The 15312-nt window shown below is 38.9% G+C and overlaps 1 protein-coding gene and 1 long non-coding RNA gene across 2 annotated transcripts in view; one reads left to right on the forward strand and one right to left on the reverse strand.

Moving 5' to 3' along the window:
- Positions 1–2908: 2908 nt before the first annotated feature.
- LOC133560976 (DENN domain-containing protein 11-like) overlaps positions 2909–15312 on the reverse strand; it is a 30818-nt gene continuing 18414 nt past the window's right edge. The window contains exons 4-9 of the mRNA XM_061914055.1: positions 7196–7352; positions 5311–5449; positions 5103–5234; positions 4887–5037; positions 4760–4828; positions 2909–3104 (exon numbers count right to left, since the gene is read on the reverse strand). Of these exons, the coding sequence (XP_061770039.1) occupies positions 2909–3104; positions 4760–4828; positions 4887–5037; positions 5103–5234; positions 5311–5449; positions 7196–7352 (844 nt within the window). The remainder of the gene's footprint in view (positions 3105–4759; positions 4829–4886; positions 5038–5102; positions 5235–5310; positions 5450–7195; positions 7353–15312) is intronic.
- LOC133560977 (uncharacterized) lies at positions 4678–15237 on the forward strand. Its single transcript, XR_009808551.1, has 3 exons — positions 4678–7431; positions 7496–7594; positions 14333–15237. It is a non-coding gene; the product is annotated as an uncharacterized LOC133560977 (long non-coding RNA).

Here is a 15312-nt window from a genome sequence, read left to right on the forward strand (position 1 = left end):
CAACATTTAATAATGTACAGTATGTGAAACAAATGTTTACTTTTTTAATCCAAACTTGAGTTTGATGCGTGTGTGCCCCAGACCATCCCGTTTTACTTGCTAGCGTTAACTTATATCAGCAGAACATTTATCCAGGAAAATAAGGAGAAGCTACAGATGGCAATAGCGCAGAAGTTTGTTCTCCAAGGTAAATGCAATACTTCAAAAAACTACTGAAGTGTTTTGAAGTTTTGTATTTTTTATGCAATATTTCTTATCCTAAAAGTTATTTTCACTTTTTAAAAGGCGTGTTAAAATGGTGGACCAATCAAATTGATTTTAATTGGCGGTTATATCAAAAGATGAATTTTCCAGGTGTGTCACGGAACCAATTAAACTTGTGTCCCGAGGTAGCACTAACTCATGGTGAGAAATTATTGAATTGAATACAAACCAGGTCAGAAAGCAGTTTAAAATCATTTTAAACTGACAGCGTTCACATTTTTATGTTAAAAATAAAATAATGAAGCATAAGAACAAGACAGTTTGTGTTAGAATGCAGCCTAGCTCGCTCTCCAGGGTGGGGACTATTTCCTGGAAAAGGCACATGATTCTTTCCAGGGTGGGGACTATTTCCTGGAACAGCCACATGATTCTTTCCAGGGTGGGGAGTATTTCCTGGAACAGGCAAATGATACTCTTCTTGGTGGGGAGTATTTCCTGGAACAGCCACACGATGCTTTCCCGGGTGGGGGTTATTTCTTGGAACAGCAACATGATGCTGGAACAGCAACATGATGCTGTTCCAGGGTGGAGAGTATTTCCTGGAACAGCAAAATGTTGCTTTCCAGGGTGGGGGTTATTTCTTGGAACCGCCAGATGATGCTTTCCAGGGCGGGGAGTATTTCCTGAAACAGGCAAATGATACTCTTCTTGGTGGGGAGTATTTCCTGGAACAGCCACATGATGCTTTCCCTGGAACAGCAACATGATGCTTTCCCGGGTGGGGGTTATTTCTTGGAACAGCAACATGATTCTGGAACAGCAACATGATGCTGTTCCAGGGTGGAGAGTATTTCCTGGAACAGCAAAATGTTGCTTTCCAGGGTGGGGGTTATTTCTTGGAACAGCCAGATGATGCTTTCCAGGGCGGGGAGTATTTCCTGAAACAGCAACATGATGCTTTCCATGGTGGGGAGTAGTTCCTGGAACAGCCACATGATGCTTTCCCTGGAACAGCAACATGATGCTTTCCCGGGTGGGGGTTATTTCTTGGAACAGCAACATGATGCTGGAACAGCAACATGATGCTGTTCCATGGTGGGGAGTATTTCCTGGAACAGCCAAATTATACTCTTCAGGGTGGAGAGTAATTCCTGGAACAGCCACATGATGCTTTCTAGGGTGGGGAGTATTTCCTGGAACAGCCACACAATGCTTTCCAGGGTGGGGGTTAACTCTTGGAACAGCAACATGATGCTTTCCAGGGTAGGGAGTGTTTCCTGGAACAGCAAAATGATTCTTTCCAGGGTGGGGAGTATTGCCTGGAACAGCCACACGATGTTTTCCAGGGTGGGGGTTATTTCTTGGAACAGCAACATGATGCTGGAACAGCAACATGATGCTGTTCCATGGTGGGGAGTATTTCCTGGAACAGCCACATGATGCTTTCCCTGGAACAGCAACATGATGCTTTCCCGGGTGGGGGTTATTTCTTGGAACAGCAACATGATGCTTTCCAGGGCTGGGAGTATTTCCTGGAACAGCAAAATGTTGCTTTCCAGGGTGGGGGTTATTTCTTGGAACAGCCAGATGATGCTTTCCAGGGCGGGGAGTATTTCCTGAAACAGCAACATGATGCTTTCCATGGTGGAGAGTAGTTCCTGGAACAGCCACATGATGCTTTCCCTGGAACAGCAACATGATGCTTTCCCGGGTGGGGGTTATTTCTTGGAACAGCAACATGATGCTGGAACAGCAACATGATGCTGTTCCATGGTGGGGAGTATTTCCTGGAACAGCCAAATTATACTCTTCAGGGTGGAGAGTAATTCCTTGAACAGCCACATGATGCTTTCTAGGGTGGGGAGTATTTCCTGGAACAGCCACACAATGCTTTCCAGGGTGGGGGTTAACTCTTGGAACAGCAACATGATGCTTTCCAGGGTAGGGAGTGTTTCCTGGAACAGCAACATGATGCTTTCCCATGGTGGGGAGTATTTCCTGGAACAGCAAAATGATTCTTTCCAGGGTGGGGAGTATTGCCTGGAACAGCCACACGATGTTTTCCAGGGTGGGGGTTATTTCTTGGAACAGCAACATGATGCTGTTCCATGGTGGGGAGTATTTCCTGGAACAGCCAAATTATACTCTTCAGGGTGGAGAGTAATTCCTGGAACAGCCACATGATGCTTTCTAGGGTGGGGAGTATTTCCTGGAACAGCCACACGATGCTTTCCAGGGTGGGGGTTAACTCTTGGAACAGCAACATGATGCTTTCCAGGGTAGGGAGTGTTTCCTGGAACAGCAACATGATGCTTTCCCATGGTGGGGAGTATTTCCTGGAACAGCAAAATGATTCTTTCCACGGTGGGGAGTATTGCCTGGAACAGCCACACGATGTTTTCCAGGGTGGGGGTTATTTCTTTGAACAGCAAAATGTTGCTTTCCATGGTGGGGAGTATTTCCTGGAACAGCAAAATGTTGCTTTCCATCTGTGGGGAGTATTTCCTGGAACAGCCACACGATGCTTCCCAGGGTGGGGGTTATTTCTTGGAACAGGCAAATGATGCTGTTCCAGGGTAGGGAGTATTTCCTGGAACAAGGGTGTGATCGGAGGCAGCACAAAGGGAAAAACTAGAACATCACACATGATCCAGAAGACTGGAGAGAGTCCAAAATGCAAAAAGTGAATATGAGAAACGCTAACTCAGCTGCAGCAGAGCTGCTCAGACATCAGCAGGGTGTCAAAGCCGTAGATCTCCAACAGGTGGAGCAGGAAGAGCCTGTCCCCGTGAGGGTCCAGGCCCATGGCCCTCACATTCTCCGGGGTCAGAGTGGGGTCCGGAGTCCCCGCCACCTCGCTCAGGGTTTGGAAAATCCTGTTGTTCTGCTCCAAGAAAAACCTAAACGTTTGAAAATGTGAAGTCAAAATGGTTGGAATAACAACTTGAAATATCCTAACTCATGTAAATCACCAATAAAACAAAAGTGTGACTTTTTACTGCATGCTTTGAATGGGCAAGAAGGAGCACCATCCAATGGAAAATATATTTAAAATACATTGAAATCTTAATCATATATATGGCATTTGTTTGTTTACTATTAAATAATAATAATATTACTAGTAATAATATTTAAAAAATATATATAACATTTATTATTATTAATGTATGCCTGCTAAATTACCTTAAACAAATGGAGCAAGTTAATGTTAGCATGCTAAAATGCTAACTGTATTATGCATCAAGAACCGAAGATAAATTACTGTGAGGTCTGTACCTGGAAATGTTTCAATTGCTAGCATGCTAACAATAGCATGCATCAAGTAGCAAAATATGAATATTTTGCATGCATTTGAAATTAGCTAAAAAATGTAGCATACTACGTTTGCACGCTAATAAGTATCATTCGTCAAGTAACTAAATATTTGACGCCAATGTGTTAAAATGCAAAATTAGGGAACAGGTTTTTTTTGCATGGTAAAATGCTAACTGAATTATGCGTCAAGTACCAAAAATATATCACTCTGAGGTGTGTACTTTACTTGGAAATGTGTTTCATTTGCTAGCATGCATCAAGTAGCAAAATATGATCATTTTGTATACAAAATTAGCTAAAATAAAAAAAATATCTAGTATATTACGTTAGCATGCAAATTAGCATACTACGTTAACATGCTAATAAATATCATTCCTCAAGTAAAAAAATAGTTGATGCTGAGAGTTTTAAATGTAAAATTAGCACGAGTAAACTAGCATGATAGTGTTAGCATGCTAAAATGCTAACTGAATTTTGCGTCAAGTACCAAAAATATATTACTCTGAGGTGTGTACTTGGAAGTGTGTTTCAATTGCTAGCATGCATCAAGTAGCAAAATATGATCATTTTGTACAAAAAATTTGCTAAAATAAAAAAAATCTAGCATATTACGTTAGCAGGCTAACTAGCATACTACATTAGCATGCTAATAAGTTTCATTCCTCAAGTAAAAAAATAGTTGATGCTTGGGGTTTAAAATGCAAAATTAGCACAAAAAACCTAGTATGCTAAATTTAGCATGCTAAAATGCTACCTAAATTATGCGTCAAGAACTAAAAAAAATTTTTTCTGAGGTGTGTACCTGGAAATGTTTGAAATGCTAGCATGTAGCAAAATATGATAATTTTGTACACAAAATTAGGTAAAATAAAATAAAAAAATGTAGCATATTACGTTAGCATGCAAATAAGTATCATTCCTCAAATAAAAAAATTGTTGATGCTGAGTGTTTTAAATGTAAAATTAGCACAAATAAACTAGCATGCTAATGTTAGCATGCTAAAATGCTAACTTAATTATGTGTCATGTACCAAAAATATATTGTTTTATTTTTTTTTTTGTGTGCAAATTTTGCATTTGCTCTGAGGTACACACCTCAGAGCAAATACGAAATTTGCACAAAAAAAAAGGTAGCACGCTAAAATCCGAACGCTAACGATTGTTTAGCTGCAAATGGCCCGAGGGCCGCACTTTGGTCCAATTTTTCAGAAGATGTCAAAATGTGGTACGGCGTACTCACAGAATGAACAAATCTTCCTCGCTGGACACGCAGTCGCCGTTCTCCTCCTGAGAGTAGAGCAGCATCTTCCTGCACACGTGCAAGCAAGTCAGCCAGTCCTCTTTTCCCCCACGCTCCCTGAACGCACCTCTGCTCGGTGAGCCTGCGGTACTTGTCCCTGTCGGCGGGGGTGAGGCGCAGCAGCGGCTTCAGGCCTTCCCTGCAGCTCTTGACGTTCTGGTTGTCCACGTAGACGTCGTACAGGTCCCGCTTCTCCTCCAGGATCTTCTCCGTGGTGCCTGCGGGCCACAGGCGGGCGCTTAGAGGGGAGGACAGACCCGGGTGGGGTGGGGATGCCACTCACATGCCACGTAGGACAGCTCCTTCTCCAGGACGCCCATGTCGGCCACGTTGACGTAGAAGAAGGGGCGGAGCTCGGGCACGGCCACGCCCACCCCCGGGATGGAGACGTTGGCCAGGGAGCAGCAGCAGTACACTGACAGGGAAATCGGCACGGCGTTAGTCTGGGGGCGGGGCAAAGTGGGCGGGGATATTTGCGTTTTGGGCCACACCTCTGTAGCAGACCACGCCCACCGGCGGAGGCGAGAAGATGAGGATCCGCCTCCGGAGGAGCGCCAGCTTCCAGAGGACCATGATCTGCTCCCCGAAGAAGCGGATGAAGTGGGACATGCAGCCTGCCGGGTGCGTGATCTGGGGGCGGAGCAACTGCCATGTGGTCAGTGCGGCTGCACCCGGACTACTCTAAAAGGCATGACCCCTCTTTTGTCCTTAGAAGTACCAGGATGTAGGTCACGGGAACACAAAGTCCGAGTTTGATCTGGGCTTCTTTCAAGCATCTGCTGCGGCTTTTTCACCCAAATGAAGCATTTCAAGCATGAAAAAGCTAAATAATGTAAACATGTCGATACTACAGTGGTGTTGCGTAATAATGTAAACATGTTGATATCACAGTGGTGTTGCACAATAATGTAAACATATCAATACTACAGTGGTGTTGCTCAATAATATAAACATGTCAATATTACAGTGGTGTTGCACAATAATGTAAACATGTCAATACTACAGTGGTGTTGCACAATAATGTAAACATGTCAATACTACAGTGGTGTTGCACAATAATGTAAACATGTCAATACTACAGTAGTGTTGCACAATAATGTTAACATGTCAATACTACAGTAGTGTTGCACAATAATGTTAACATGTCAGTATTACAGTAGTGTCGCACAATAATGTAAACATGTCAATACTACAGTGGTGTTGCGCAATAATGTAAACATGTCAATACTACAGTAGTGTTGCACAATAATGTAAACATGTCGATACTACAGTAGTGTTGCACAATAATGTAAACATGTCGATACTACAGTAGTGTTGCACAATAATGTAAACATGTCAATACTACAGTAGTGTTGCGCGATAACGTAAACATGTCAATACTACAGTAGTGTTGCACGATAACGTAAACATGTCAATACTACAGTAGTGTTGCACAATAATGTAAACATGTCGATGCTACAGTAGTGTTGCCCAATAATGTAAACATGTCAATACTACAGTAGTGTTGCACAATAATGTAAACATGTCAATATTACAGTGGTATCGCACAATAATGTAAACATGTCGATACTACAGTGGTGTTGCACAATAATATAAACACGTCAATACTACAGTGGTGTTGCACAATAATGTAAACATGTCAATATAACAGTGGTGTTGCACAATAATGTAAACACGTCAATACTACAGTGGTGTTGCACAATAATGTAAACATGTCAATACTACAGTGGTGTTGCGTAATGTAAACATGTCAAAAGTACAGTAGTGTTGCACAATAATGTAAACGTGTCAATAGTACAGTAGTGTTGCGCAATAATGTAAACATGTCGATACTACAGTAGTGTTGCACAATAATGTAAACATGTCAATAGTACAGTAGTATTGCACAATAATGTAAACATGTCGATACTACAGTGGTGTTGCGCAATAATGTAATCATGTCGATACTATAGTGGTGTTGCACAGTAATGTAAACATGTCGATGCTACATTAGTGTTGCACAATAATGTAAACATGTCGATGCTACATTAGTGTTGCACAATAATGTAAACATGTCAATACTACAGTAGGATTGCACAATAGTGACGATACACACGATATCAATTTAGCCAACGATAGCGCTTTGAATAGTGAAAAAAATCGATTCACATACGAATTGCGACTATATGTATATATATATTTTTTTTTTCTTTATAAGGAATACATTTTATACCATCTCAATGCATGATTGCATTAAATGAACGATTTAAAAAAATAATTATAATTTTTTATTAAATCAAATAAATTATTATCAAATCAAATGATTTTTTTTTTTAATTAAATGAAAATATTAAACGAATGAACATATTGTATACATAAATATTCTTGCACTTCCACCTTCATTTCCGGGTGCATGTTGTGGTTGATGGCGCTCCCCCAGGGGTCCACAGGGCACGCAGTTACAAGGTCGTCGCCGCCAGGGGGCAGCAGCGCCCTCTTGTCCTGGTAGAAGGCCTCCAGGGGCCAGTAATGTCCCGGGGACTGCAGCTGGAGCCTAAACACAGCAACACTGCACAGTCAGCCAAGAATGAAATGAAATAAAGGTGTGTCACGGCCGATGAAGAGCGGGGCAGGTGAGAGACGTCCCAACTCTGCAACTTTGACTTTAACTTGAATTTAACACGCTGGCTCTTTTAGGCCCAGAGGATGGAGCGTGGTGCCTGCAGCAAACTAAGTTGGAGCAGCAGATGACAATCTTGTGACCACACAAGGACAACTTTGTCTCACCCGGCACAGGTGACCTCATTTGATGAGTAACAGGAAGGAATGTTGCAAGTTTAGTGCTCAGTTGGAGTCTGACATGATGACACTCAAATATATCAGGAAGACAACTTGTGTCTTTTTTAGAAACGCAATATTGTGAGAAAAAAGTTATTTTATCCAATCCACTTTATTTGTATCGCACATTTAAACAACAGAAATGTTTCCAAAGCGCTGCACAACAGTATTGAAAACAATATTCAAACATTATCCTTAGCTTCACCAATGACTGGATAAAAACAAAAAATAAATAAAAATAAAAACAAAAACAAAAATTAATGATAAAAAATGTTACAAGAATTGTGTAAAAATATTTTTAATAAAATCATTTTAAGAACAATACGTGGCTTTTTGAATGATTAAAAGTTAAAAAAGGTTGTGAAAAAAGTATTTCTTTTTTCTTTTTAAAGTTGTAATTTTACAAGAAAAAAATATTTAATTTTACACTATTTTAGTGAAATGACTGCATAAAAACAATAAATAAATAAATATAAAACCAATATAAAAATAAATGATAAAAAATGTTACAAGAATTATGTAGAAATATTTTAATAAAATAATTTTAAGAACAATATGTGGCATTTTTAATGATTAAAAGTTAAAAAAGGTTGTGAAAAAAGTCAGTTTTTTTTTTAAGGTGTAATTTTACAAGAAAATATTTAATTTTACACTATTTTAGTGAAATGACTGCATAAAAGTTAAAAAAGGTTGTGCAAAAAGTCATAGTTTTTTTTTCTTTCTAAAGTTGTAATTTTACAAGAAAAAAACATTTAATTTTACACTATTTTAGTGAAATGACTGCATAAAAGTTAAAAAAAGGTTGTGCAAAAAGTCATAGTTTTTTTTTCTTTTTAAAGTTGGAATTTTACAAGAAAAAAATAATTAATTTTACACTATTTTAGTGAAATGACTGCATAAAAACAAAAAAATAAATAAATATAAAACCAATACAAAAATAAATGATAAAAAATGTTACAAGAATTATGTAGAAATATTTTAATACAATAATTTTAAGAAAAATATGTGGCTTCTTTAATGATTAAAAGTTAAAAAAAGGTTGTGAAAAAAGTCAGTTTTTTCTTTTTAAAGTTGTACTTTTACAAGAAAAAAATATTTAATTTTACACTATTTTAGTGAAATGACTGCATAAAAGTTAAAAAAGGTTGTGCAAAAAGTCATATTTTTTTTTCTTTTCAAAGTTCTAATTTTACAAGAAAAAAATATTTAATTTTACACTATTTTAGTGAAATGACTGCATAAAAGTTAAAAAAGGTTGTGCAAAAAGTCATATGTTTTTTTCTTTTCAAAGTTCTAATTTTACAAGAAAAAAATATTTAATTTTACACTATTTTAGTGAAATGACTGCATAAAAGTTAAAAAAGGTTGTGCAAAAAGTCATATTTTTTTTTCTTTTCAAAGTTCTAATTTTACAAGAAAAAAATATTTAATTTTACACTATTTTAGTGAAATGACTGCATAAAAGTTAAAAAAGGTTGTGCAAAAAGTCATGTTTTTTTCTTTTCAAAGTTCTAATTTTACAAGAAAAAAATATTTAATTTTACACTATTTTAGTGAAATGACTGCATAAAAGTTAAAAAAGGTTGTGCAAAAAGTCATATTTTTTTTTCTTTTCAAAGTTCTAATTTTACAAGAAAAAAATATTTAATTTTACACTATTTTAGTGAATTGACTGCATAAATACAAAAAATAAATAAATATAAAACCGATATAAAAATAAATGATAAAATTTTTTACAAGAATTGTGTAAAAATATTTTCAATAAAATAATTTTAAGAACAATATGTGGCATTTTTAATGATTAAAAGTTAAAAAAGGTTGTGAAAAAAGTCAGGTTTTTTTTCTTTTTAAAGTTGTAATTTTACAAGAAAAAAAAATTTAATTTTACACAATTTTAGTGAAATTTATTATAAGTCGTTTTTTTCTTTTGAAGAAAAACTTTATATTGTGAGGGATAAGTTGTAATGTTACAAGATGTTTTAAAAAATATTTGTAAATGTTTTCTGGAAAAAAGGTATGATATTTTACATGATTGAAGTCAAATATATTGTAAAAAAGTCATATTTCTTTTCAGAATTTTTTTTTTTCAAGAAAAAAGTGTAATTTTACACGATTATAGTCAAATATATATAAAAGAATAAGTCTATTTTTTCTAAATGTACAAGAATTGGGTAGAAATAATTGAAGAAAAACGATTTGATTTTAAGAACAAAGTATGGCAATTTTCATGATTAAAGTCAAATATGTTGTGAAAAAAGTCATAGTTTTGTTTAGAAAAATAGTTTTATTTTTACAAGAAAAAAATATTTAGTTTTTACAGGATTTTAGTCACATTTATTACGATAACCATTTGGTTTTTTCTTTTGAAGAAAAACTTAGTATTGTGAGGAATAAATTGTAATGTTACAAAAACTGTGTAGAAATATTTTAAGGAGAAAAATTTTAAGAAAAAATAATTTTAAAAAATATTTTAAATTTTTTCCGGAAAAAGTATGCTATTTTACATGATTAAAGTAAAATATATAGTAAAAAAGAAGTCGTTTTCCATGGCTTCCCCGAACTCTTCCCATGTCCGAGTTTTTGCCTCCGCGACCGCTAAAGCTGCACACCGCTTGGCCCATCGGTACCCGTCCACTGCCTCCGGAGTCCTGTGAGCCAAAAGAACCCGATAGGACTCCTTCTTCAGCTTGACGGCATCCCTCACTGCTGGTGTCCACCAACGGGTTCTGGGATTACCGCCACGACAGGCACCAACAACCTTGCGGCCACAGCTCCAATCAGCCGCCTCGACAATAGAGGTTCGGAACATGGTCCACTCGGACTCAATGTCCCGCACCTCCCTCGTGACATGTTCAAAGTTCTCCCGGAGGTGTGAATTGAAACTCTCTCTGACAGGAGACTCTGCCAGACGTTCCCAGTAGACCCTCACAATGCGCTTGGGCCTGCCAGGTCTGTCCGGCATCCTCCCCCACCATCGCAGCCAACTCACCACCAGGTGGTGATCGGTAGAAAGCTCCGCCCCTCTCTTCACCCGAGTGTCCAAAACATAAGGCCGCAAATCCGATGACACAACTACAAAGTCGATCATGGAACTGCGGCCTAGGGTGTCCTGGTGCCAAGTGCACATATGGACACCCTTATGTTTGAACATGGTGTTTGTTATCGACAAACTGTGACGAGCACAAAAGTCCAATAACAAAACACCACTCGGGTTTAGATCCGGGCGACCATTCTTCCCAATCACGCCTCTCCAGGTTTCACTGTCGTTGCCAACATGAGCGTTGAAGTCTCCCAGTAGGACAAGGGAATCACCCGGAGGAGCACTTTCCAGTACTCCCTCGAGTGTACCCAAAAAGGGTGGGTATTCTGAACTGCTGTTTGGTGCGTAAGCACAAACAACAGTCAGGACCCGTCCCCCCACCCGAAGGCGAAGGGAAGCTACCCTCTCGTCCACTGGGTTGAACTCAAACGTACAGGCTTTGAGCCGGGGGGCAACCAGAATTGCCACCCCAGCCCGTCGCCTCTCACTGCCGGCAACGCCAGAGTGGAAGAGGGTCCAGTCCCTCTCGAGAGAACTGGTTCCAGAGCCCTTGCTGTGTGTCGAGGTGAGTCCGACTATATCCAGCCGGAACTTCTCTACCTCGCGCACTAGCTCAGGCTCCTTCCCCCCCAATGAGGTGACGTTCCACGTCCCAAGAGCTAGCTTCTGTAGCCGAGGATCGGACCGCCAAGTGCCCTGCCTTCGGCTGCCGCCCAGCTCACAATGCACCCGACCTCTATGGCCCCTGCTATGGGTGGTGAGCCCATTGGAGGGGTGACCCACGTTGCCTCTTCGGGCTGTGCCCGGCCGGGCCCCATGGGAACAGGCCCGGCCACCAGACGCTCGCCATCGTGCCCCACCTCCGGGCCTGGCTCCAGAGCGGGGCCCCGGTGACCCACGTCCGGGCGAGGGAAATCTGGGTTCATTTCGTTGTAATTCCATAGAAGTCTTTGAGCTGCTCTTTGTCTGATCACTCACCTAGGACCTGTTTGTCTTGGGAGACCCTACCAGGGGGCATGAAAACCCCCAGACAACATAGCTCCTAGGATCATTGGGACACGCAAACTCCTCTACCACGGTAAGGTAGCAGCTCAGAGACTGCAGCATCGCGTGGACATCGGGGGCGGTACCTCTGGATTGGCAGACCGGGGTGGTGGTCCCTCTCTTTAAGAAGGGGGACCGGAGGGTGTGTTCCAACTATCGTGGGATCACACTCCTCAGCCTTCCCGGTAAGGTTTATTCAGGTGTACTGGAGAGGAGGCTTCGCCGGATAGTCGAACCTCGGATTCAGGAGGAACAGTGTGGTTTTCGTCCTGGTCGTGGAACTGTGGACCAGCTCTATACTCTCGGCAGGGTTCTTGAGGGTGCATGGGAGTTTGCCCAACCAGTCTACATGTGCTTTGTGGACTTGGAGAAGGCATTCGACCGTGTCCCTCGGGAAGTCCTGTGGGGAGTGCTCAGAGAGTATGGGGTATCGGACTGTCTGATTGTGGCGGTCCGCTCCCTGTATGATCAGTGTCAGAGCTTGGTCCGCATTGCTGGCAGTAAGTCGGACACTTTTCCAGTGAAGGTTGGACTCCGCCAAGGCTGTCCTTTGTCACCGATTCTGTTCATAACTTTTATGGACAGAATTTCTAGGCGCAGTCAAGGCGTTGAGGGGTTCCGGTTTGGTGGCCACGGGATTAGGTCTCTGCTTTTTGCAGATGATGTAGTCCTGATGGCTTCATCTGGCCGGGATCTTCAGCTCTCACTGGATCGGTTCGCAGCCGAGTGTGAAGCGACCGGAATGAGAATCAGCACCTCCAAGTCCGAGTCCATGGTTCTCGCCCGGAAAAGGGTGGAGTGCCATCTCCGGGTTGGGGAGGAGACCCTGCCCCAAGTGGAGGAGTTCAAGTACCTAGGAGTCTTGTTCACGAGTGGGGGAAGAGTGGATCGTGAGATCGACAGGCGGATCGGTGCGGCGTCTTCAGTAATGCGGACGTTGTATCGATCCGTTGTGGTGAAGAAGGAGCTGAGCCGGAAGGCAAAGCTCTCAATTTACCGGTCGATCTACGTTCCCATCCTCACCTATGGCCATGAGCTTTGGGTCATGACCGAAAGGATAAGATCACGGGTACAAGCGGCCGAAATGAGTTTCCTCCGCCGGGTGGCGGGGCTCTCCCTTAGAGATAGGGTGAGAAGCTCTGCCATCCGGGAGGAGCTCAACGTAAAGCCGCTGCTCCTCCACATCGAGAGGAGCCAGATGAGGTGGTTCGGGCATCTGGTCAGGATGCCACCCGAACGCCTCCCTAGGGAGGTGTTTAGGGCACGTCCAACCGGTAGGAGGCCACGGGGAAGACCCAGGACACGTTGGAAAGACTATGTCTCCCGGCTGGCCTGGGAACGCCTCGGGATCCCCCGGGAAGAGCTAGACGAAGTGGCTGGGGATAGGGAAGTCTGGGCTTCCCTGCTTAGGCTGCTGCCCCCGCGACCCGACCTCGGATAAGCGGAAGATGATGGATGGATGGATGGATGGATAAAGTAAAATATATAGTAAAAAAGTCATATTTTTTTTCAGATTTTTTTTTTTTTTACAAGAAAAGCGTGTCATTTTACACGATTATAGTCAAATATATATATAAAAGATAAAGTCAATTTTTTTCTAAATTTACAAGAATTTGGCAGAAATATTTGAATAAAAATTATTTTAAGAACAAAGTATGCCATATTTCATGATTAAAAGTTAAATAAGTTTGTGAAAAAGTTATAATTTTTTTAGAAAAAAAGTTATAAATTTACAAGAAAAATATATGTAATTTTACTCGATTTTAGTCAAATTTATGATAATGTTTTTTCTTTTTAAGAAAAACTTAATATTGTGAGGAATAAGTTGTAATTTTACAAGAACTATGTAGAAATATTTAAAAAAAAAATATTTAAAACTTTTTTAAATTTTTTCTAGAAAAATGGTATGCTATTTTACATGATTAAAGTCAAATATATTGTCCATCCATCCATCCATCTTCTTCCGCTTATCCGAGGTCGGGTCGCGGGGGCAGCAGCCTAAGCAGGGAAGCCCAGACTTCCCTCTCCCCAGCCACTTCGTCTAGCTCTTCCTGGGGGATCCAAATATATTGTAAAAAGTCAAATTTCTTTTCATAATTTTTTTTTTACTGGAAAAACGTGTAATTTTACACGAAAGAAAACAAGTTTTTTTTCTTCTTTTTTTTTCCCAGAAAAAGGGTATGCTATTTTACATGATTAAAGTTAAATATATTGTACAAAAGTCATATTTCTTTTCAGAAAAAAAAAACGTGTAATTTTACACGATTATAGTCTAAAATATATAAAAGAATAGGTCTATTTTTTTCTAAATGTACAAGAATTGGGTAGAAATAATTGAAGAAAAATGATTTTAAGAACAAAGTATGGTAATTTTCATGATTAAAGTCAAATATGTTGTGAAAAAAGTCATAGTTTTTTTTAGAAAAATTGTTTTATTTTTACAAGAACATTTTTTTTTTATTTTACACGATTTTAGTCACATTTATTAAGATAAGTTGTTTTTTCCTTTTGAAGGAAAACTTAATATTGTGAGGAATAAGTTGTAATGTTGCAAGAACTATGTAGAAATGTACATGGTACATGTTAATCCAATTATCTGTTGTCTTTAACAGAGAGTGACCGGGTGCAGGAGGACTGAAAAATCAACAAGAAAGTATCTGTTGGAGAACTGCGTCAATTTGTCAGACTGTAAATAGACAAAGCTTGCCATACCATTTTTAGTCAAATTTATTATGATACGTTTTTATTCTTTAGTAGACAAACTTAATATTGTGAGAAAAAAGTTGTCATTTTACTACAAGTCTGTAGAAAAATTTCAAAAAAAATATTTAAAGAAAAAAAAAATTTCAAAAAAAGTTTTAAATTTTACTTAAAAAAAAAAGAATGCTATTTTACATGATTAATGTCAAGTATATTGTGAAAAAGTCAAATCTCTTTCAGAAAAAAAGTTGTATTTTTACAAGAACAATTTGTAATTTTACACGATTATAGTCAAATATATATAAAAAACAAGTCTCTTTTTTGGGGGATGAATGCAATATGGCGAGAAAAAAGTTATTTTACAAGAATTGGGTATAAATATTTTCATAAAAAAATAGTTAAAGAAGAAAATATTTTAAGAAAAAATTTATTTTACAAGAATTGTTAGAAACATTTTGATGACAATTAGTTTAATAAAAAACTGTTCTAATAATATATCCCATTTTTCAAGAAAAAAATTATGGCAATTTTTACATGATTGAAGTTAAATATATATTTTTTTAAAGTTGTATTTTTGATAGCAAAAAAGTTTCTCATTTTACAAGAAAAATTATATTTTACATATATCATAGAAAACCCCCATATTGTGAGAAAAAAGTTGTAATTTTACAAGTGTGAAAAATATTTCAAGGAAAAATATTTTAAGAAAAAAGTCATTTTACAAGAATTGTGTAGAAATATTTAGATGACAATTAGTTTCAGAAAAAAAAACGATTCTAATATTGTGATAATATATTCTATTTTTTCAAGAAAAAAGTATGCCAATTATTTTACATGATTAAAGTTAAATATATTTTTTTTAAAGTGATATTTTTGTAAAAAAAAAAAAAAG

This window comes from Nerophis ophidion, linkage group LG10 (assembly GCF_033978795.1).
Source record: "Nerophis ophidion isolate RoL-2023_Sa linkage group LG10, RoL_Noph_v1.0, whole genome shotgun sequence".
Classification (NCBI taxonomy): Eukaryota; Metazoa; Chordata; class Actinopteri; order Syngnathiformes; family Syngnathidae; genus Nerophis; species Nerophis ophidion.